Source organism: Macrosteles quadrilineatus, unplaced genomic scaffold, assembly GCF_028750875.1.
Source record: "Macrosteles quadrilineatus isolate MER2022 unplaced genomic scaffold, UCM_ALF_1.0 Scaffold_2__2_contigs__length_208266976, whole genome shotgun sequence".
NCBI lineage: Eukaryota > Metazoa > Arthropoda > Insecta > Hemiptera > Cicadellidae > Macrosteles > Macrosteles quadrilineatus.
Window position 1 is genome coordinate 179,794,421 of NW_026542595.1, and position 24,855 is coordinate 179,819,275.

The window sequence follows — 24,855 nt, forward strand, 5'->3', positions numbered from 1 at the left end:
AGGTAGACTATACTATTGATGCTGTGCGCTGTGCAGGTGATAGCGGAGTTGCTGCGTGGAGGGCCAGACCTAGGTATTAGAGCTACTAGAGGTAAACACATTGGCACAACCCCTCTAGACATGCTGCATAACAGACCTCAGTTGGCAACACTGCTGGACAACAACAACTACGGACCTTCTGGTGAGCAATCAACATTTACAAGTAACACAGCACATTTATGTTGTTTAATATAAGCAATACAGACGACAACAGAAGTAACACCAGCAAGTAGTAAATTTTTCATGTGAATATCAAGCATTTATCTTTTCAGAGGCAATGCCCATGGTCAATCTGAAGAAGCACACAAGACCAGCCCGCAGCATCTCTGTGGACTCTTACCACCTGAGGAACAAAACTGACCACATCACAAACGGACATCATGAGAAGCAACAACAGATAGCACCACTGGATCACTCACTAAACCATGCTAGCTCTCTGGACCTGTCCCCTAAACTGGAGCAGGTGAGTGTAAATACACTACTGTTATTTGAGGAATCAAGTTGTGAAGATAAAGTGTTTGGTGATGTTGTGTGCAAAAAAAAACTTGTTTTGCTGACCAGCTGACCTACAGAAGCCTGTTGATGTCAGAGTACTTGTTCTGAGGGGGGGGGGACAGTTTGAGGTGGCCGTGGTGTAGGATTTTCAGTAGACAGGTTCTTTTTAGGGGCACTGGAACCCAAAGCTAAGCTTTGGGTCAAGGTGAGATAATCTGGTGGGGTATCCAGTTATTTTTTCAACTTGGGGGTTTTATTCAGATAAGTTTTCTAACATTGGCCTGGCTATTTAGTTTTTATTAGATTTGTGTGAGCGGCTAGATTTTTGAGCAGCATTTTTGAGGGATTGAGCACAAAGTCAGAAAATCAAGCTCGAGTCGAGCTTTTACAATCGCTATTGTAAAACGCATCTGCCAAGTTCGCTTGAGCAAACAATTTGGATGAAGTTGATAAAGTTCCCATAATCGCTGTGACCTCAGAAGATGATGTAGATGACCACACCACCGTGGAAGATATTAAACATAACGTTTTCATGATTGTGGAAGACAATGATGATTACAGGAGACCGCAGGAGATATTCAGGATTATGATGCGCTGGCTGATGACGATGGTAACGTCGTTTCTGTGACTGCGGGACATATTCAGAATTTTGCCACTATCGCGAGTGAGGATGATGATGATGAAATTCATCTATTCCTCCTAAAATAAATATTCCCTCATTTTGATCACAACATATTTACCTATCTTTTAAATAATAATCTTTGTTAAAAAGAGTAACTATTACAGTCGTAACATGTTTCCCTACAGGTGATAGAGAACCTGGTACGGACCCACATCAGTACTCCGGTGAGACCTTTGGTGACCAACCCTAGCCTGCATCTCTTGTGGCCACAGCCTCATCACATGTTGGAGCTGGCCGGGCCTCCGTTTGTACCAGACCCCCAACTGCAGATCAGTGTTGTACAGAGCTCCACAAATGTTCACGAGTGAGTAACCATCTTAGCTACTCAGCATCTTGTTGAGTGCGGAAGGGACGAGATTGATCCTTGGTTTACTGACATAGGCCTATGTATCCTTAATAATATTAGGCTACAAGATTATTTGCTGAATAACCCCTAAAATATTTAAATCTTGCTTCAAAGATAGAAATTGACTTTTTTCACAAAGGTTTGCCCCTTGAACATCTTCATTTGATACTTTGCATTTGCAATCTTGAAAGAGCCACAAGTTCTAAGATAGCGTAGGAAAATGGCAGGTGTTTCTAAATATATGACTCGAGATTAATTTCTGGAATCCAATCTTTTCTTGTGGTTTTGTGGATTCAGATTTTTAAGATGATACCTGTAATCTAATTGGCTTTGCTCGGTTCCTTGATTTTTGTAGGATACTGAATGTGTGGGAGATCCACCGTAGTCAGTTGCTCAAGCTGGGACTGGATGTGAGAGTAAAAGATGTACAGCCTTCCTGTGGTAGACCTGTGTCTAGTCAGGTCACTTGTGTAGTCAACCCCCAGTTGTTCTCTCACCAGCACGCCTACCAGATACACATATCTACTGATAAGGTAACAATCTATACAGTTGTCTCGCTGTCTCCCTGGATTTCAGTTATTGTGCACTAATTTTTTTAGATTTTTTTTACAATTATTATCATCCTTCATATGTATTTACTGTCTTGTGAGTAAACAGTATAAGTGTAAATACTAGTGATGGTCGGATCCGGATATCAGACTACTGGATCGGAGCTAGAACTGGCACCCGATCGGATCCAAAAAATTCCGGATCTTGGGCTGGATCCGGTTTTCATGGATCCGATTTTTTCCCCGATTTTTGTACTAACATAAAGCTGTCTGTATCCATGTACAAGACCGATTTCCCCCGATTTTTTTACTAACACAAAGCTGTCTGTATCCATGTACAAGACCGATTATTCCTGATTTTTTTACTAACACAAAGCTGTCTTACGAAAAATCTAGACTATCGAGAGTCAAGCAAATACACAGTACTGTATATAGCTGTTTTTTATTCAATTTTGTTCCAGGTCCAAAGTAATGATATCCGTGCATATGCACTTCCACCGGTAATAATTTTTACCGCCGAATTTTGTTCCAGGTCCACAGTAGGTAATGATAGCCGGGCATATGTACTTCCACCGGTAATAATTTTTATGCCGTGTTATCCGGTTAATCGGTGTTGTACATGGAAACAGGCAGCTTTGTGTTAGAAAAGTTTTGAAAAGTTTTAGTGTCCCCAAAAAATAAGGGATTATGGGCTCAACTGGAGATTACTCTATATACAGTAAAACCTCTTTAATCCGAACTAATTGGGACCGGGGGTAGTTCGGATTATTGAATAGTTCGGATTACAGATCTTATTGTTGTTTTTACATAAGAATAGCTAAAATGTGGCTAAAATGGCTCTTAATTGTTACAGGAAGAGTGAAAAAATGCTTTATAAAGTAGGGCCTATAATACAGTGTTTATTTAATACAGTAGTAAACATAATAAATAAACAGTACTGTAAATTACAATAGAAACAATTATGGTGCGTACGTATACAATAAATAACTACTGTACTGTGTATAGAGTACAGTTCAATGAGGCGTTCGGATTAGTGGACGTTCGGATTACGGGGGTTCGGATTACGGGGGTTCGGATTAAAGAGGTTCTACTGTATAAGATGTATTAACCTTTAAACATTACCAATTTAATTTGAAACAGTATGATATAAATTGGCATTCTGTTAATTACGTTTTTTTTAACCCGCCCTTATTACAGTGTGTATCTGGATCCGGATCCAAATTTTTCAAGATCCGGATCCGGTACCACCATTTTCTTGGATCCGCCCATCACTAGTAAATATATGTTATTTGTCGTATTTTTGTACTTTCAGGAAGCTTATTAAAACAATAGATGATTTATACAAATACATTATTCACATAGGTGCAGATATCTGCAGACAGTGTGACTGGACTGCACTACGCTGTCTGTACGTTCACACAACTGCTGCAGCTGGCCCAGGCCCAGGACAGTCTAGACCTGGTGCCTGTGTTGATACAGGACCACCCGGCCATGAAGCATCGTGCCGTGCTGCTGGATATTGCACCACTGAGCCGAGTACCGACATTGGTAAGTCTCTTAGTAGACATGTGTTTTAGCCCAGTCTCAAATCAAGAAAAGATTCACATTTGAAAAAAGCTAGGATGGATGACATATCACTTTTACTAAATAAAAATATAATAAAAAAATATGTTCCCTAAAGATTCTAATTAGTATTTTTCATAGGCTTGGATTTTAGATTTTAAGTTTTTTTTTTTATTCTGATTTTAGCAATTTTGTAATATGTTGTTTGGTTAAACTGGAACAGAAATTTTCGCTGACAAATTCAAGTACTAGTAAGTTACTGCCTTTTTACTTTTTAAGTACACCTATGAATGATCTGTTCATCTATATAAATAAAATTAGAGTTTTGTCTGTACATTGCTTAGAATAATGAACTTTTTGGTTATTTTTACATTTCATAGGTCAGAGAAACCGAATCAAACCTTATCTCAATTTCTGTCTGTCTGTCTGTCTGTCTGTCTGTCTGTCTATCTGTCATTCTCTTGGTAACGCTAAAATACGCACTTTATTACAACTACTCCTCAATAACTATAGCACTGTCCCGCCTGAAACTTATTTTCCAAATACTATACATATATGAGATGGTTTTAGACGTATTTCATCGAATATGAGACAGTTAGATATTTAACAGTAAACCCTTGAAAATCAAGTTTTTGTCGATTTTTGACGTGGAATTTCTGGAAGCCCATGTTAACCTTATGAGAAATGAAATTATTGAATCTTAACAGCTGTTTCAATTAAACAAGTTGGTTCTGTTCTGTGATGTTCAATAGCATTAAAGTTACAAGGATTACCAACAGGGTGCAGCACTAGCACTATTATTTCTTTTACATTTATGACAACAGCTAATTTGCAACCTGGAGGCGAGTGAGCGTAGCGAACGAGCTAACCTGAAGGCAAGTGAGCGTAGCGAACGAGCTAACCTGAAGGAAAGTGAGCGCAGCGAACGAGCTCCAACATACAGGTGAGTGAGCGTAGCGAACGAACTTCAACCAGGACGTGATTGAGCCATGCAAACGAGATCAGATAGTAAAAATAAAAGTAAGCCTACCGTTATAGGATCGACCGGCAGACACAGAGGTAATTTAACCTTTTATTGATTGTCATACCGATCCGGAACAACAAAAAACAACATAAAATGAAGCTATGTATAATAGTTTGGCCAGCATATCTTAAAATATGCAAACCAACTGCTGTTCGTTATATAAGAAGGTTTCAACTGAATATTATAAGATCCCCGTGCGTAGAACGGGTACACAGCTAGTTATCTAATAATATGCTTTTGGATGAGATGCCTACTGTTTCAATGTTTTCAGCACATTTTAGATGCTACTTTATGTTCCAGGATTACCTGTTTGAGATGATAGACAAGTGGTCGTCACTCAAAGTCTCTCATCTGCATCTCTACACTAGACTGGTGTCCAGCCGGGAATGGCAACTGTGTTACAAGCAGAGGTAGGTACAACATTCAATCTCGTAATCTTGAGCAGGAATATGTTAAATGTGGTTGAGCATGATTACAGTCTGGAAACTTCTGTTATTTATGTTTTCTCATTGTATGACTGGATATGAGAGGATTGATGTGTTTTGTTAGTCGGCCGTAATTTACAGTCTTTTACTGTATTGATTTATATTTTAATATTTTAACTTACGTTTGTTTTGTCAGTAGTATGGTATTCAAATTGAGTTAGGACTTGGCATTTTAGCTATAAAATCAAAATTTACTTTTATAAATAAGAACTAATTCCGTTGTGTAAAGGAACAAGTGAATGTTTATTTTAAATTATTCTAATTGAACTAGGACAACTAGGATCATAACAAAGCCTCCATTTTACAGTAATTATTTCTGTTGATAACTCTGTCCTTTCCGTTAAGTTTCCAACCTTTTCCAGGCGTAACATTGTCAAATCATGTACAAACATCAAGATTAATAAATACACAAAACAAGACAATAACCAGAAACTTGGGACATAAAACAAACGAATATAGTGCTTTCATGACTAATCGGTCCTGGCAGTGACTGGATTTTCCAAAAAAGTGAACTCTATAAAATGGATGTAGTATAAAACTGTTTATTGATTGAATTTGATGATTGTTTCAGTGACATGGTGATGATTGACCGCTACTGCCATGACAGGTTCATCAGTCTCCTCCCTGTGTTGGACATAGACAACAGTGTTCAGCGCCACGACCTGGATGAAATGTGGCCGGTGTTCCAAGACATAGTCGCTAGCTTTACTAACCTCAAGTGAGTGCTTTGCTAAATACACTACCCTACTCACTTTGTCTCAAACTTATGGAAAACATATTGTGTTAAATCCAGCTGTTGTACTGTTTGTAGTCTTGGAAGTGGATTTTTTTCACTTGTTGTCTCTCCGTCTACCCATCTTTACATTTTTTGCTAACTCTCCATCTCCCCTTCTCCAAAGATCTCCTTATTTCTCCATTTTCTGAATCTCTGCAATTTTGTTCCCTACTATAAGATAATATAGTAAATACATAACTCAAACAAACATGATATATTACAGATACGTCCACCTAGGCCCTAGACTAAGCAGTCTGCTGATCTGTGGAGGAGAGGAAGGTGCTGATGTGTCTCTACAGGACATTTGGCATCATCTGTCACTGTCCCCTGATGTAACTGTTATGTTGTGTTCCAACACACTTCACAACCTTCACCTTGCCAAAGTCTATGTTCCTCCCAACATCGTACTGATGGACTACGGCTTTCAGGTATATCAGTTAAATATTAGGACAATTTATAGATTGTTTAGTAGCCTACAGGAGGTCTAAACTTGGAGAAGTAAAATGAAATTGGATCCTGGAAATTCAGGAAATATCACTGGGTTTCTTTTCTTATTTTGAATTGTAAACAAATAAATTTAACTAATAAAAATAAATAACTTATCATATTAATTATGATTTATGTCTTGGGATTTATTTATGATTAATAAATTATGACGTGGTTGCTGAAGTAATATGTTAGTAGGTTGCTGAATTCCAAATCATTTAAACATAGCCTATTGCTGCTTTTCAAGTTGAGAGGTTTGTGTTTTCTTTATTATATTACTCATAAGATAAAACGATACTATTCTACTCACTCCTGGTTACCTGCTTTGGCAACTTGTCTTCCAAGCCACTATTCATCAATTTCTTGGTTTGTTTACAGGCAGATTACGACTTTGCTGACTGGACGCAAGAGTTCCACCAATACGGTTGCACAACCTGTTTATGTCCTGGAACTGCTAGTTGGAACAGGTTAGGCAACATTGAAACATGAAAATTACCTTTCTTTGTTGGTGGAATTGTCTTAAGTACTATGACTACTTACTTGGATGCCACTTAAAAATATCAATATTTTAATGTTCAAGAAATATTGCCGGCTAAAATGTCAGCCATCTAGTTTACTTCAGATTATTTTTTCCCGAATGAGTTCTTGGTTAATATGGTTTGGAAAATTTAGTAGTGACACAATAAATATTTGAATAGAAAATTTGTTGATGTAAAACAAAATACTGTTAATTTATCCTGTACAGATCATTCTTGCACTGTAACAGCTCACCTCATGCTTTGCGAGTTCTTTCCATGCAGACGCCTTTGAGGGTAATGTGTAAGATTAAAAGTGGCTGAAAACAAGGGAGATTGCCGACCCCTTTTTTTAAGAATAAGGGATGACTAGTGTACCTGTTGCTCGAATTCGAGCAATTGCATTACAGGCGACTCAAAGATTATGGAAATACTCAAAATCTACACAACAGTTAGATATAATCAAAATCTTTTGTAAATATCTTATCTTTTTTCAAAAAGCTGATCTTGTTTTTTTAGTGTTTTCTACAAAATTTTCCCTCTCATAGCCGCATTAGGTTGTCTATGATAACGATTATGAATGAAAAAAAAAACATTATTTCTATTTCTTCTACTTGGTTGTGTTCTATGACTTTTTATATGTTTCCATTGTTTGCAAATCGGTTATTTCAATGATTGCTCAAGAAATCTAGAACAGTGTTAATTCAGTTTTATTTTTAGCCTATATCAAATTGTCCAGGATTTCTCACTCTTTTCCATTCTAATCACCAACCCAACCCAACCAAGTTTCGTCTACAGATGCAATATGCCAACGAATATCACCTACGTACAATCTCCAAGAAGGGGTAAAAAAAGGCAGAAACCAACCCATACATTAGATATAAGTTAACTCCAAAAGAAATAATTTTAAGAGTTACTGTGATAATAGGATTTTCCACTGATTTGGTAATAGAACATTATATTGCAAAACAAGACACGATGCAGAAGAAAATCCATTTTAAAATCAGAAAAACCCTTTACAAATACTGTACTTCATTTTGGTCAAATTCAATAAATTACAATTTAAATATTAACAGATGTTTCATTAAAAAGTAGTGTAGAATTATGCATATGGTCGTAATGTAAACAAATCTGAAGAGGCAACTTTAAAGGCTTCTGGGGCAGAGCCCCAAGGGAATTGACCTCGTTCCTCTTTTGATGGCTCATCTACAGACCAAGACCTTTCTTTAGAGACCCCTATCAAGTTTCTACTCCCAGCCGTTCTCTCAAATTACCTGTGACAAAAAACCCGTTTTCCTCCATAAGAATAACATGGGATGGGAATTCAAAGGCCACTGTGGCAGAGCCCCAAGGGAATTCACCATGTTTCTCTTTTGATGGCTCATCTACAGACCAAGACCTTTCTTTAGACACCTCTACCGAGTTTCTACGCCCAGCCGTTCTCTCAAAATAGCTGTGACAAAGAAAAACAGTTTCAAATTAATATATAGAGACTAGTGTACCTGTTGCTCGAATTCGAGCAATTGCGAAGCGTTACAGGCGACTCACAAAGATTATGGAAATACTCTACACAACAGTTAGATATAATCAAAATCTTTTGTAAATATTTTTTCTCAAAAAACTGATCTTGTTTTTTAGTGTTTCTACAAATTTTTCCCTCTCATAGCCGCATTAGGTTGTCTATAATAACGATTATAAATGAAAACAAAAACATTATTTCTTTTCTTCTACTTGGTTGTGTTCTATGACTTTTTCTATGTTTCCATTGTTTGCAAATCGGTTATTTCAATGATTGCTCAAGAAATGTAGCATATTGTTAATTCAGTTTTATTTTTAGCCTATATCAAATTGTCCAGGATTTCTCGCTTTTTTCCATTGTAATAATTTCACCAACCCAAGTTTCGTCTACAGATGCAATACGCCAAAGAATGTCACCTACGTACAATCTCCAAGAAGTGGTAAAAAAAGGCAGAAACCAAGCCATACAATAGATATAAGTTAACTCCTTAAGAAATAATTTTAAGAGTTAACTTACTGTGATATTAGGATTTTCTACTGATTTGGTAATAGAACATTATATTGCAAAACATGACACGATGCAGAATAAAATTGGTTTTAAAATCAGAAAAACCCATTGCAAATACTGTACTTCATTTTGACAAATTCAATAAATCACAATTTAAATATTAACAGCTGTTTCATTAAAAAGTAGTGTAGAATTATGCATATGGTAAACAAATTTGAAGAGGCAACTTTAAAGGCTTCTGGGGCAGAGCCCCAAGGGAATTTACCTCGTTCCTCTTTTGATGGCTCGTCTATAGACCAAGACCTTTCTTTAGAGACCCCTACCAAGTTTCTACGCCCAGCCGTTCTCTCAAATTAACTGGGACAAAAACCCAGTTTTTCCTCCATAAGAATAACATGGGATGGGAATTCAAAGGCCACTGGGGCAGAGCCCCAAGGGAATTTACCACGTTTCTCTTTTGATGGCTCATCTACAGACCAAGACCTTTCTTTAGACACCTCTACCGAGTTTCTACGCCCAGCCGTTCTCTCAATTTGGCTATGACAAAGAAAAACAGTTTCAAATTAATATATAGACTAGGTGAATCCCGTCGAAATCGACGGTTACTCTTGAGGTTTTACGTAAATTCAGCTAACTGCGATGGATAAAGTGAAGTTATTAAAATCTTTGGGAGGAAAACATAATTATGATTAAGACGATAGTGTACCTTAAAAACGTAGGCTAGGTAGTTGATGAATTCGTTGAATTCAATATTTTCTGTCCTTTCATCGGCTTTAGGTTGCCCAAAAGGCTTTTCATGAGTCTTACTATTGTTTCTTGTTCATGACTTTTGTTCATGTCATGTTAAAGCCTCAGCTTTCACTATATGGGGAAAGGAGTTCATATAATTGGTCTGTCATCTGACGGAAAGAGTCAATATTACTAAAATAACTGGTTCTATCTGCTTTGGAAAAATCATTCAGATCGTATTTGGATTGTATAAGTAAATCACCATCTTTGGTCATAAAAATACAGAATTTTATCAGCGGGAGGCATATTACATCTTTTTTTCTTTTTTGTATTTGATAAAAATATTTGATTATCCAGAAAGCAGTATCATTCTTACTTCGATCCAACCAATTTTAATTCATTCTCTTTGCTACATCAACCCATGTATTTAATCATCCTGTACTTACTTGCTAATTGATTAACTTATGGGGTAGTTTTGCAATGGCCATATCGATCACATAAAGCTGTGCATGTATTTCGTGAATGGAATGAACCATAATTGTAAGAAATTTGACCACAAATCCTGGACATTTGCGGAACCAAATCCATAACCTAGTGCAATCTTGGTAACAAATTATGCAAATGCGATGAGATGTGATGGCACTGTTGTGTTTCTGAATGTTTTGTATGTAGTGAGGAATAGATGCGTTTTTCGACCTAGCTAGATGTGTACATCAAATTAAAAACCCTGTACACATTTTTTTAAATACCTGAATTGACATTAATTTACCTACTAAATTACCTAATTTACCGTCTAATTACTGAATTTGTACTTCACCAAAACCATACAGTAGATGAAACATACTCCGTATCCAAAACTTGGACACAGCTCTCATTCTCAACGTACTCATCTATGACACAATTTTCAACCCGATTATCGAAAACTTTTATTCCAATAAATGAATTTCTGGTCTTCTTTCTTGAATTCAATAATATTCTTGAGCCTTACAATATGTATAAGCTAACCCGATAAGGAATAATTATATGTTCCTTTGAAACTTATATGTCGCACTGATTTCATAATGTCAAATTTTAAGAGCAATAAATCATAGACTTTTGCACAAAACATTTAAAACGTATCATAAATTCATCATTTTGTTGAAACTATAAAAAACTTGCCACGCAGTAGAGAATCAATTTAAAATCATAAATAATAATGTGTAAACATTAAATTTTGACAGTTTCAGTAGACCTTTGAATACGATTTTAATATTAACAGCTGGTTCATTAAAAGTAGTGTAAAATTATTCATATGGTCGTAATGTAAACAAAACTGCTGAGTGAACTTTAAAGGCCTCTGGGGCAGAGCCCCAAAGAAATTTACCTCGTTTCTCTTTTGAGGGCTCACCTACAGGCCAATACCTTTCTTTAGACACCCCTACCAAGTTTCTACACTCAGCCGTTCTCATAAATTAGCTGTGACAAAACCCCCGTTTTTACTCCATAAGAATAACATGGGATGGAAATTTAAAGGCCACTGGGGCAGAGCCCCGAGGGAATTTACCACGTTTCTCTTTTGATGGCTCATCTACAGACCAAGACCTTTCTTTAGACACCCCTACCGAGTTTCTACGCCCAGCCGTTCTCTCAAATTAGCTGTCACAAAGGAAAACAGTTTCAAATTAATATATAGATTAGAATTACACTTCTACGGTATCCTTATCAAATTTATTCAATATACATAGCATAGAGTCTTCATTGTAATTTCATAGAAATATACATTGGTGTGTAATCAACCTTCAACTTAGGTCTACAATGGAAACTCCATGTACAAAATCGAAACTTAAATTTATTAATTATTATACAAATCTGATAGTGAAAGAATAGAAAGGGGGTTCACAATAAATTGTACAAACAGTGGGAAATGAATTTACTTTAAAAAAACTTTAGGCTAGGCCTATTACAATGGTTTTAATTATTTAAGTTAAATGTTATAATTTAGGCTACTGCAAGGATCTTTCTCAGGTGGGGTGATCGAGCGGCATTTGAAATTAATCTTGTGATATAAGCCTAATAAAATTTTGGTTTTAAAATATAAAGTATGTTCGAATTATAGATTGGTTGAATTAATAATAATTTTGAATAGGTTAAGCTTCTATAAGTTCTTGACTTTGAATTTGAGTACAAATGTCCAAAGGTTGGGCCTAAAAAAGTTTTAATGGCTTCCAAAGGGGTAAAAGTCTATTGGAGTAATCTCACCAAAATTGATGTCTTCTTTGAAGTAAAGTTCTTGATATTATAAATTATGAATGTTCGTCACAAGGATGGTTCTTCTTTCAACAAATTTCACAAATTTTGTCCGAATAATGTACTTTTCTTTATAAAATTTTAATATTAAATATGTAGTGTCTAATTTGCATCTTCATACTATCTTGGCTCTATTGGAAGTGATGATGGTCTGATGTATTGTTGCACTCACATATGTCAATGCCGACTTAATAACATAAAATTATAGGCCACTGTTCACACATATATATTATAACACATTTCATTTGCTAGAGAGCTGAATTATAATTTTGAAAAGTTATTTAAATAAAATTATATTGAATTTGAAGCAATTTTGTTACAAAAGTTATAGGCTATTATATATTTACATGATATTAGGATATTTGAAAATTTCTATATTATATTGTATTAAATTGATTACCTATTGGTCTGCATGGACAATTAATTACTATATATGGTTTGAAAAGGGATTAACGTTTAGATAAAATGAAAACATATGGTGGAAATTAAATTATTCTATAAAAAAAATATTGGTGAAAATATTGAATTGTTACAAAATCCCCGCAGAAATGGAGTTATAATGAAATTACTAACGACATTTCGAACTAACAATGAAAATATTTACACTGATTAAAACTGATAACAACTAACATACAAACAAGAAAAGAAAAAAAAAACAATAAATTATTACTTTGAAGTACATGAACATAACAAAACATTAATATCCTAACTAACATAATGAGAGATATTTAAAAAAAAACACAATATTTAAAGGGGTTTCCTAACTATATAGCATAGATGGATTTCAAGGTCTTTATCCTTCACTAACTCCTATTATTTTTTATAAATCATTTTCCTAAAATGTATTATTATGTAATGATTCGTTTACTGTTCTATATACATACATTCATTTGATTGTTTTATGGGGAAAGGGGAGGGGAATTGTTTCTATTATGACTGACGACTGTACTCAACACAACAGGCACGCACTAATCGCATCACTACTCTTCATGTTTGGAGGGAATTTCGGTTTGTTGGATCTTGAGGGGTGATGTACCTTTTGAGGGCAGAGACGTGGTAGGGTCCATATTCGTTTTCTTCTATTAGGTCGATAACGTTGTACGTTGAATGTCCTAATTGTTTGGATATTTTGAAAGGTCCCTCGAAGAGCTCGAAAAGTTTGGCGGTCTCGCCATATGCAGCGTTGGAAAGGGGGTGGTTTTTCACTAGCACAAGTTCTTCGATGTTGAAGGTTACAGGGTTGTTCCGTTGATTGCGTTTATTCGCTCTTTTCTGCCTTTTGGATTGGATTCTTTCTGAAGCGAGGAATAGTTTTCTTTCCAAGGGAATGTTTGGAGTAAAAGGATTTCTGATGTAGTTTTCCCAAAATTTTAAATCTTTATGTCCCAACTGTAGTTCATTTGGACTGAAACCTGTGGTTTCGTGGCATACTTCATTAAGACAGTTATTAATATCGGTTATGTAACTTGCCCAGTTTTGGTGTTGGTGTGAACAATAAGTTCTCAGACATCTCTTGATTTCCTTTATCGGTCTTTCCGCTAGATTATAACAAGGGTGGTATAGGGGGCTGTACACTGGTGTAATGTTATGTTTTTCTAAAGTTTCCGTCCAAAGTTCACTTTTAAACTGTGTCGCATTGTCCGACTGAATGCGTCTGGGAAATCCAAATTCTTTTAAGTGGTGGTCAAATAATTTGTGGAGGATGATTTTGGTAGTGGCACGTTGCATGGGGTATAGTTTTACGAACTTGGTATATATATCAATTATTATTAGGATGTATTTCACATTGCTTCGGCTGGCAGGTAAAGGTCCTATGACATCAACGGCAACTTGAGCATTCTTGTAGAGACATTGAACTCCTTGAGCAATTCCTCGATTTGGATGGGGATTTGATTTACAGCGTTGACAAATATCACATGATGCAAGTATAGTTTTAATCCTCCGGCGCATATTTTTGAAAATGAAGGTTTCTGATAAGAGTTGATGACATTTTGTGGCTCCACAGTGTAAATAATAATGGTGACACTCCCATACTAATCGTTCTACTATATTATTCGGGACGATAATCAACCATTTGTTTTTGAGTCTTTGGTACAGTATGTTGTTATGTAGCCTGTAATTTTGGGAAGTGTGTTGGTGATCAGGATGTTCTGGTCCATTGCTTAAAATTTGGTAGAGCGGTTGTAGGTGGTGGTCTTCTGATTGATGATGGGACAAATTTTGAAGTTCATGTTGTAGTTCAGGATCCTGGATTCGTTGGATATAATTTAATGTGAGTTCTGTTGGTGAATTTGGGAAGTTGCTGTCGGTTGGTGTGATTCTGCTCAAAGTGTCGGCAGTGATGTTTTCAGTTCCTTTACAATGTGTGATGTTAAAATCAAACTCTTGAATGGCCAAAATCCATCTTGTAAGCCGATTGTTTCTTAAGTGGCATGTTTTTAGAAAAGTAACCGCATGGTTGTCAGTGATAATATTTAACTTTGAGCCCAATACTAAGTATCTAATTTTCTGCAGACAGTAAACGATTGCCAAAAGTTCCTTCTCTGTTGTTGTATACCGCTGCTCGGCAGGTTGTAATGTCCTAGACAGGAACATAATTGCAGCTTTATCCCCGCTGTCTAAGTATTGATATACATGTCCACCAATAGCGACATCGGAAGCATCAGTTTGCAAATGGAACGTCTTCTTGGGATCTGGGTGAAAAAGAACATTGGTTTTAAGGAAGAGGTTTTTAACTTCTTGGAAGGTCTTATCGTCTTCTTTCGTCCATATGAATTTATTCTTCTTTGAAGTGAGCCGTAAAAGGGGGTAAACAGTACTGGAGTATTTGTTGAGGAACTTGTTATAATAATTAATGCATCCTAAGAATGACTTCAATTCGGTTCTATTTTTAGGTGTGGGGAATTCTATTATAGGCTTGATTCGGCTCTGATCCATTTCTAAACCGCTCTCAGTGAGGGTATATCCAAGGAAGGGGACAGAACTTTGACAAAATTTGGATTTGGAGAATTTGGCGGTCATGTTAGCTTCTTTTAGTTTGTTGAAAATGTAATTTAGATGAGTTAAGTGTGACTCAAAATCGGGCGATACTATACAAATGTCGTCAATGTAAATCATAGTAAAGTCTTTCACTGATTCGTCGAACACTTGGTCAAGAGCTCGTACCAAAGCGGCTTGCGACGTTGATACGCCAAACGGAGTTACTTTGTACTGATAGGTCTTCCCGTTGAATTGAAAGGCGGTGTATTGTTTTGACTCTTCAGACAATGGGATTTGCCAATAAGAAGAAGTAAGGTCTATACTGCTTATAAACTTAGCGTTGGGACATCTGGCTAATAATTCGTTTACGGATTGGTTACATTCGTAATCAGGGACAATTACTTGATTTATGCTTCTCGCATCTAAACACAGGCGGATCTCTCCTGACTTCTTAATGACTGGTATAATGGGGTTTACAAAAGTACTGTAACATTTTTCGATCACGTTTAAGCTTTCCATTCGTTCGATTTCTTGAAGGACTTTATCTTGATGAGCAATGGGAACTGGGTATGATTTCTTCTTAAAATTTTGAGGATTTTCAACTTTTAAAGTATGCTTGTATTTGTTGCAAACTCCTGGTTCGTCTGAGAAGACATCTTTATGCTTTAGTATTAGAGATTCAAGTTTAGAACGCTGTTCTTCATTAATTAACTGATTATCGGCAAGAGAACTTTTGACTATCTCTGGTGAAATGCTGCTTTGAGTTTTGCTTATTTGTGAACTGTACCTTTTTGTATTTATTTCATTGGTATTATTATATATCAAATCATCTTCATAACTGTATGTTTCACTTGTATTGTAGTTAATGTAGCAAGATATTCCGTCAATAGTTACCTCTCCGAACTTCAAATTCACATCATTATTATTAATATTTATATTTATTGATTTGTGTTCGAAGTCGATTTGTGCATCCCATAAGCTTAAAACATCTGTTCCTATAATTAATGATCTTACTAGGTGCGGTACAAGCAAAGTTTGTATGTATGTTGGTTGATTATTCACTTCAAATGGCAGCAATAAGATTTTAGATACCCGTTTAGATTTCTCTCCGGTGGCAGTTTTAATGAATGTGTTACTAACAGGGAGTTCTTCAAATTCAGCTAATTTATGTTTATTTTCATTAAACCAATTTTCGTTTAGACAGGTAATGTTAGAACCAGTGTCAACTAAAGCACAGATAGGAATATTACTGATTTTTACATTTATTTCTGGGCAGTTTGCTTTAAAATTGTTAGTACAAAGTTCATCTATCGTTTCTTCAGTCAATAGGAATTCACGGTTACAACAAATTGTGTTAATATATAAAGGTTCTATGTTATTTTGGTTGTAATTATTTATTTGATTATTTGGTCTGTTTAGTCCGATTTGATTTACAGGCGCTGAAGATTCTAGATTGTTGTCGTTAATTGGCAGTGTTGTATACAGACCAGCAGTTTCGACAGCGCCTACCCGTTTAAAGGCAGCTGCCCGCTGTACTGTTGTGTCGTACTGTTAGGCGGTCGGTGTTGTGAAGGAACTTGCGAAATTGAATTACACATTTGGACTTGCTCTGATGTTGGGTACTCACGGTCATGGAATTGATTCGTGTTATGTTGAGGATTGTGAGTAACCGTCATGTAATTCACATTGCCTCGCTGTTGTTGTGGTGGTGGTGGATATCTTGGCTGCCAACTTGGATTATGTTGGGGCCTGTGGTTTTGATAGTACTGAGATTTTTCTGTCTTTGGATTGTAGGTATGGGGATTAGTGTTCTGGTAATGATTTTGAACTTGAAAGCTGGGCCGGTTCTGGTAGTTTCGATTGTTATGGTAGTTATTAGGACGATCGTTTCGATTTTGGTTATTGTGGGATGGTGATGGACTGGAGTTATTTTTAGGCCGTTTCTCTGCGTCGTGTAGATCTTGTCGTTGAAGTAGTGCTTCAAACTCGTAAACACTGCTTGCATTTTGCACACGTCGTGCGTCTTGAATAAGTGGGCAGAAATGGTCTGACAAAATAGCGACTATTTCATCTTCAGTCAGCGCTGGAGTGAGGGATCGTAGCGTGATGACTCGTTCAATAAAATACTCAGATCGAGTTAACTTTCCGTTGGGCTTGTATTGTTCGGATTCGATTTTGTGCTTGATTGCCCGTTGAAGGTCACGATTCCAATACTTCGAGATAAATTGTGTTTCAAAATCTTCCCATGACTTCAAATCATTCTTTACCAATGAAAACCATCGTGAAGCTTGGTGTTCAAGGCTTGTTTCAAGAACGTCTTTTAAGGTTTCGATGGGGTTTTGCTCGGTGCTTTGCCGTGAAAGTAATTTTTGGTAATATCTCTTCAGACGTGTTAGATATTCCGGGGGATTATGGGATCGACCACTGAATTTAGGTAAAGTCAAATCATTGGTTAAGATTGAACTTCCACAAGTTACATGGATTTGAGGTGTTAGAAAAGTGGTTTCTTGTTTCAGCTTTTGTTCAAGCTCGACTTTAATGTTAGTAAATCTAGCTTCTTGTTCATGTATGAGGTTAGTTACTTGATTAAGTGTTTCTGTTGTTTGCCGAATTGTATTTTGGTTGTGCTCGACTACCGGTGCCAATTCATTTCTAATTTCAGTTGTTTTTACATTTACATAATTTTCTAAATCTGATTTAGTGTTCTGGGATGTTTCATGGATATTTAGGGTCAATTTGGTTTCAATTTTGCGACTTTCGTCAGTGATGATTTGATTGGTCTTAATGCGTTCATTGGCTACAATATTGGACACTTCTTTTCTAATTTCGTCATTCTGTTTATACACCTTTTTAATTATGTTGTGTTCAATTTGTTGTAGTTCCAAAGTCTGTACTTGTTGGATAGCACGGATTTCGTCTAGCTCCTTACGCATATTGTTTTGATTTTCTGCTACAGTGTCAAATTTAGAATTTAATTCATTTTTAACCTCGTTTAATTCGTGTTTGACCTCGTTCTTTACTTCATTTAGGTCGCTTTTTACTTCATTTAGGTCGCTTTTTACTTCATTAAGACCTTTATCGATTTTATTTCCAAGCAATTCGAATAATGAGATTAATTTGCATTGAAAATCATCCGTAACGACTGTCGACTTAGTTGGTGAGGCATTGACAGGTGCAGTGACGTCACTGTTTAACTTTGTGAGAGTCAGCTGGCAGGGAGAAGGAGACGGGGTAGCATCGGAAGTCTTCGGTAGCGTTCGGGTGTTGTCGTCGGCGAAGACCGGCGTCAGTGGCAGCTGTTGCTGTTTCTGTTGGCCTTGACATTCAAGATGGCGAATTCCAGTGTCAGTGTCTGCTTGCGAAATGGCGTCTGCCATGTTTACTTCTGCTTCGGTTTTATTAAACTCGGTGAAAAGTTCGTTATTATTGTGCCCGGGTAGATTGTTTGATTGTTCGTCTTCGTGTTCTGTTATTACGTTGTCGGGTTGTGCGGGATTTACGAACAAACTGTGTTGTGTGAATGTTGAAGTGTTATTATTGTCAGTGGGGACTTGGACGTTGTCAACTGTGTCAGTCATAATTATTGGGCTGGGAATGGTATTACGGGACCTTAAGTTGTAATTATGGGGCATGGGATTACACAAAAGGGAAAAGGATATTATTTACAGTTATGGTATGTTAACTCAATAAATCTCTTTAACTAAATTGTGAGTTGTTATTTCTCTATCTTGACTGCTAACAAACTTCGTTCTAAGGTTTCAAAATTGCTTCATTTGGATCACAAGATTAAATTCGTTGCCAATACGTTGGTGCGCCATTTTTGTAATCAACCTTCAACTTAGGTCTACAATGGAAACTCCATGTACAAAATCGAAACTTAAATTTATTAATTATTATACAAATCTGATAGTGAAAGAATAGAAAGGGGGTTCACAATAAATTGTACAAACAGTGGGAAATGAATTTACTTTAAAAAAACTTTAGGCTAGGCCTATTACAATGGTTTTAATTATTTAAGTTAAATGTTATAATTTAGGCTACTGCAAGGATCTTTCTCAGGTGGGGTGATCGAGCGGCATTTGAAATTAATCTTGTGATATAAGCCTAATAAAATTTTGGTTTTAAAATATAAAGTATGTTCGAATTATAGATTGGTTGAATTAATAATAATTTTGAATAGGTTAAGCTTCTATAAGTTCTTGACTTTGAATTTGAGTACAAATGTCCAAAGGTTGGGCCTAAAAAAGTTTTAATGGCTTCCAAAGGGGTAAAAGTCTATTGGAGTAATCTCACCAAAATTGATGTCTTCTTTGAAGTAAAGTTCTTGATATTATAAATTATGAATGTTCGTCACAAGGATGGTTCTTCTTTCAACAAATTTCACAAATTTTGTCCGAATAATGTACTTTTCTTTATAAAATTTTAATATTAAATATGTAGTGTCTAATTTGCATCTTCATACTATCTTGGCTCTATTGGAAGTGATGATGGTCTGATGTATTGTTGCACTCACATATGTCAATGCCGACTTAATAACATAAAATTATAGGCCACTGTTCACACATATATATTATAACACATTTCATTTGCTAGAGAGCTGAATTATAATTTTGAAAAGTTATTTAAATAAAATTATATTGAATTTGAAGCAATTTTGTTACAAAAGTTATAGGCTATTATATATTTACATGATATTAGGATATTTGAAAATTTCTATATTATATTGTATTAAATTGATTACCTATTGGTCTGCATGGACAATTAATTACTATATATGGTTTGAAAAGGGATTAACGTTTAGATAAAATGAAAACATATGGTGGAAATTAAATTATTCTATAAAAAAAATATTGGTGAAAATATTGAATTGTTACAGGTGTTACGTGTTACCCATAGATTAATTCTCATAATAAGTTTTCTTCATATTAGAGATTTTTCCAGTTTAGGAATTTTTTGAGTTTCTAGAGAATATCCTCTCTAAAAGCCATTGTCATTTTACCTTCTGGAAGTGCATTTCTCTGTTATTTTCTTAGTGTGGTTTGAAAGTATATTGAATAGCCTGTGGATGAGGTGGGTTTCTCTTTGGTTGGTGTAAGACAGTGGATCATTCGTGACAAGTTGTTAGCATTTTTTGTGTAATCGGAGTGTTTAGATCTCCTAGTCATGCAGAACTAGAGTAAAAAATATATAGAAGCATACTCTAACAAATATTTTATTGATTTACAGCTTAGCAGGGTGTCCAGAGGCGTCTATATGTAACATTTATAGAGCGGTGCAGGCTGTACAGAACACAGGAGCGTTGGGGACAGTGGTGGCACATTGGTCTGGCTCCTACCACATCACACACTACCCCTTCAGCTGGCCGGGGTTCATGGTGGGCGCCGGACTGGCTTGGAACACCAACACTCACTGGGTAATTGCAGTAGAATAGACAGCCGATGAGGCAAAACACTACCTTGCAATTAAAGTACTGAAAATGTGGCCATGCAATATCTCTGGGTTGAAAATTTAATGTTGAAATTACTCAAGCAAACATTTTTATTTAAGTACTCCATGCAATTTACTAATGAATTACTCCTTCCGCTAAATCTGTTAGTGCTTATGTTTCTTTTGTTTTGTTACAGGACTATTTGCACAACTCACTTGCCGACCTATTAGACACACATGTTTTTGGCGACAGGTAGGCTAATAACATTTGCTAATAATTTAGTGTTTAAATGTATGAAAGTCATAACTGTTTTTAACCTTAGCATAAATAGAAATACTGTATTAAGTGAACATAAAATAGATTTATCTGTATGAGTCTTATCTGACTTTTTCTGAACGTCTTGTACGTTTATGGCAATATCATGATCAATTTGTGCTGTTGTGCCAGAATGTTATGTCACTGCTGTGATTGCAGCAAAATTGTGAAAACCTCCAGTGGTCTCGGAGGAATCACATACTTCTCTCACAATTACTGAGAGATCATAAATTTTTAATTATAAAATCTTTGCCTTCTATGATCACTAGATTGTAAGTTTAGCTCTTAAAAGCCAACTTTTGACCCAGCCTGATCTGACAATTTTAGAAAAACTTTAGACATAAAACAAAAAATTTTATTTTTATTTTTACATTTGTACATGTATTGACAAGTTAAATTTAAAGCATACATTGAGTAAAGTATTTGTCCTTGTTGAAGATTTCGGTATTTCTTAAGCATCGTTAAGAAAATTTGATTGAAATACAGAAGACTCCCTCTTATCTGGACACCTTTTAATCAGACGCTTAGCTTTACAATTGTAAATACAGTGTGTATTTTTCATTTCAACTAGACTAATATACTGATTTAATATTTCATGTTCCCAGGTCTCACTGTGTTGGCCAGGCGGTGCTGGAGCTAGGCCATGCTGAGACATACCTGGTCCGTAGTGCCAGAGGTCAACAATCACACAACGTGTCAGATCTGCCATCACATCTTGGCTCTATACTGTACCAGCTCCTGGTGGATCCTGACAACGTTACGCTCGACAAACTCACCTTGGACCATTTCTCAGTGAGTAGTGGTAAAACCCGCTGTTATGTGGGCTTTTTCCGTCTCTGGTAGCCTTATTTTATTTGTGAATAATCTTTTCTCATTGAAATATTTCCCGTAACAATCAAGTGTGATCAATTAAAAAACAAATACCGGTAGTTGGCCCATACAACTGGTATGAAATTGAATTTCAAGATATCTGCTAGAAAAACATTTTTGTAATTTTGATCTCCTCTATTTGATATATTTCGATCTGTTACCTAGCTTTTAAAAATTTCACAGTGCATTGGGCTAGCCAATATACTGGTAGAATAATTTACTACTTACCAATTATTTAAACCAGTCCAATTTGAAGCAGAAAAGGAAAAACATTTCAAATGTACATCCTCCTCTGTTGTTTTATTGAAGACCATATGAATGTGTTCTACCAGTTTGAATGTTTTGTTTCAGAAAGCTACCAAACACATCAAGAGGTCACAAACCTGCTTGATGAAAGCAAGACCAGATTGTAGTGAAACTGTAAGTGTAGTATACTTGAATAAATTAAACATTTCTCGCTCATATCTCTTTGCAATACATGCATTTTTCTTCTTATCACCATAAGCTTAATGTTCATCATCTTGTTTTTAGTGTACTTTATGGTAGAGTCTTCGATCTGCACCATTTTAACCATGGTTTACTTCATTAACAATAATACTTCTTTGGCGACAAAGGAACAAAACTGTGGGTGTTATGCTTTAAAGAGGTGCTATACAACTTTTTGAAATTTGCTCAATATTTTCCAAATCACTAGCCCATCATATATAGAAATTTAAGCTGGAAGTTTCTCTTGACTGTTGCAGGTACTGCAGGAGCTCAATCTCACAGTGGACCTGATGTTGACAGCTTGCAAGATAGGTCGAAGTCTGGTGGCTGCTGGAGTCAACCCTAACAGTAACATGGGATTGGCTGTCATCAACCTGGGCGTTTGTCACCTACCACCTACCTTCCGCACTGATGTGGCCAACAAGTATGTCGTTAAACATGTACCCTTTAAATTTGACATGTTTAACAGCTTTTATTTTTTGTGTTTTTCTTTTTGTAAGGGGACAGTTTAAACATGGCAAGGTTTTATTGCTTCATAAATCAATGGTCTAATTAGGGGCTTAAAGTCCCATGTATATGCCTACTAATGACTTTTCAAACCACATGCAGTCCTCCAGAAGACTCAGCTGACATCAGAATCTGAGCTTGAATGACTTACAATAAACAATTGTTTCTGATAGGCCTAGTAGAAATCATTGTTATGAAAGATAATTGATGCAGAGAATTCAAGCTTTGGCCTTGGGTTATAATGTAGCTGTTATAATGTAGAAACTTTGGTTGCAATCTGAAAACCCTTGGATTATTGATCGTCTGAATGTTGATGAAACTAATAAATAACTATCGTGTTCCCAGACTGTTGGCATTGATAGAGCAGTACAAAGGTGCGTGGCTCCAGCGACATTTGCCTGCTGGCCTGCAAAACTCTCTACTAGTTCTCACCTCTGCGCTGCGTAGATTTGTGCCTGAAGACCCCTCGTAGTGGTTGGCCTACAGCATTAGGATTAGTGCTATCACCATGACAAACATTCCACTCATTAACAGCTCTGAAAACAATTACTTTGATCTTCTAAAACATGATTTTTAATTGCAGAATTTAGGGTAGACAACATTGGACTGGCGTTTCTTAGCAGGAAATTTCTGTCATGGTACAGCATTAGGCCTAATTAGTATCGATTATCTATTTTTATTTAAATAGTATTAAAGACTTATGTCACACCGTAAAATAGTTTATTTTGACCGAAGCCCAGTTAAAAAGCTTTCTGGGAAAATGCTGATTTTTTTACTCAAAAGCAATGCATTTGGTCATGTTTTGTGTTCCTATATATGTAAATATAGGTTGTGTGATCCAAAAAGATAGGCCTAAATAGAAAATGAAACATTAAATAAAATAAGTGGATTTTCATTGAATGAAAACAACAGATAAACGGCAATGGATAGATTACAGAATTTTTCTTTGTATGGAGGAATGGAGGTGTGCTGTGTCCTTTTCAAATAGTAATGTACCACAAAGTCAGGAAGAGTTTGTGATTATTGTGGGGGATTTTAAATACCCTCAGCTTGCATTCCAAAATTTCATATTTATGGACATTTTTTTTATACCATCCAGCGTACCTAATACTATCCTTATAAGAAATGTCATAAAGAGAGTGAGTGAAGTTGGGGTTGCTTGGATATTTTCTCATTCATAGCATTTGTAATTCATATTTAAAGTGGTTATTTGCTACTTGCTTTTTTTCAATTAGCCTATCCTAACTTAGATTGATTTTATGTATCATAAAACGAGCACAAGTAGCTTATTTAACACTTTAGGCTACTACAGTTGATCTGATCAGGTAGGCTAATGAATTTATGTCTAAATCCTTTGTATTATCATAGACTAATCAACACAAGTAGACTTCTCATCCCATTGTAAATTTTGAAGCTCATTTTTGTGTCTAGTTCATGTACCTGACACATTGGCGCTAGTGTCGACGAAACTTGGTTTCTATTATTTTAGTGTTAATTTCTTGATTTGTGCTTTACTAATTGGTTATATAACTAAGAGATAAGTTATTGTTTATGATTAGATCGTATTATTTGGTTAAACGAGGTTTTAAATGGCTGTAATAACGGGAAACAAATTGTAAACAAAACACGACCTCTACATAAACAAACCGTACAGAACTAACAATAAAATTGTCTTCAGCTGTTCCATAAGGATGAGAAATCTACTAAGGGAGTATGTTTTATCTATGGTATTATGCAACTCACAGTTTGTAGCAGTATTAATCTAGTGTTGTAAAAAGTGATCTTAACTACAACCTACACTTATTAAATTTGTCTGTACCTGTATAAAGAAGTGACAATTTTGTTCCTAAATGTATATATAGGTTAGTAGAAAGGATAAAGATATATTTACAATTTGCAGTTTCATTTATAAAAACCACCTCATGCCCTTTATAAATAGTACATTCTAGTCCAAGATTTCCATGATTTGTTTGCAAAAAGAGTAGTAACTAGGTATGTATAAAGAGTTTAGTAATTTGCCTAGAATGAGTTTCCTCTTTTTCGTGTCAAAAAGTTACTATTTATTTGACCCTACTCAAGATTTGGGATGTATTGATGGGTCATTCAGTAATAAAGCAAGATACTGTGAAACCAAGGCAGCGATGTAGTAGGTTTGTCTCGTCTCAGCCCAGCCAATGAAAACTTTTCAGTACTTTTTTTAATTTCTACTCTGCTGGCTCAACCCTTCCTTTGCTCAATACGTTTCACACATAGGCCTTTGAGGCTCATTTG

The 24,855-nt window shown here is 35.8% G+C and overlaps 1 protein-coding gene across 2 annotated transcripts in view; it reads left to right on the forward strand.

Annotated features, from left to right (window-relative positions):
- The window catches only part of LOC128987024 (uncharacterized), a 42,329-nt gene extending 17,875 nt beyond the window's left edge, over positions 1–24,454 (forward strand). For both annotated transcript variants that reach the window (XM_054407680.1, XM_054407681.1), the window contains 15 exons: positions 37–181; positions 312–502; positions 1,342–1,520; positions 1,918–2,095; positions 3,473–3,658; positions 4,998–5,107; positions 5,754–5,900; positions 6,181–6,385; positions 6,822–6,910; positions 20,205–20,391; positions 20,603–20,658; positions 21,327–21,513; positions 21,943–22,011; positions 22,335–22,501; positions 22,930–24,454. In XM_054407680.1, coding sequence (XP_054263655.1) covers positions 37–181; positions 312–502; positions 1,342–1,520; positions 1,918–2,095; positions 3,473–3,658; positions 4,998–5,107; positions 5,754–5,900; positions 6,181–6,385; positions 6,822–6,910; positions 20,205–20,391; positions 20,603–20,658; positions 21,327–21,513; positions 21,943–22,011; positions 22,335–22,501; positions 22,930–23,056 — 2,223 coding nt within the window. In that variant the 3' untranslated portion in view covers positions 23,057–24,454. The remainder of the gene's footprint in view (positions 1–36; positions 182–311; positions 503–1,341; positions 1,521–1,917; positions 2,096–3,472; positions 3,659–4,997; positions 5,108–5,753; positions 5,901–6,180; positions 6,386–6,821; positions 6,911–20,204; positions 20,392–20,602; positions 20,659–21,326; positions 21,514–21,942; positions 22,012–22,334; positions 22,502–22,929) is intronic.
- Positions 24,455–24,855: the final 401 nt, after the last annotated feature.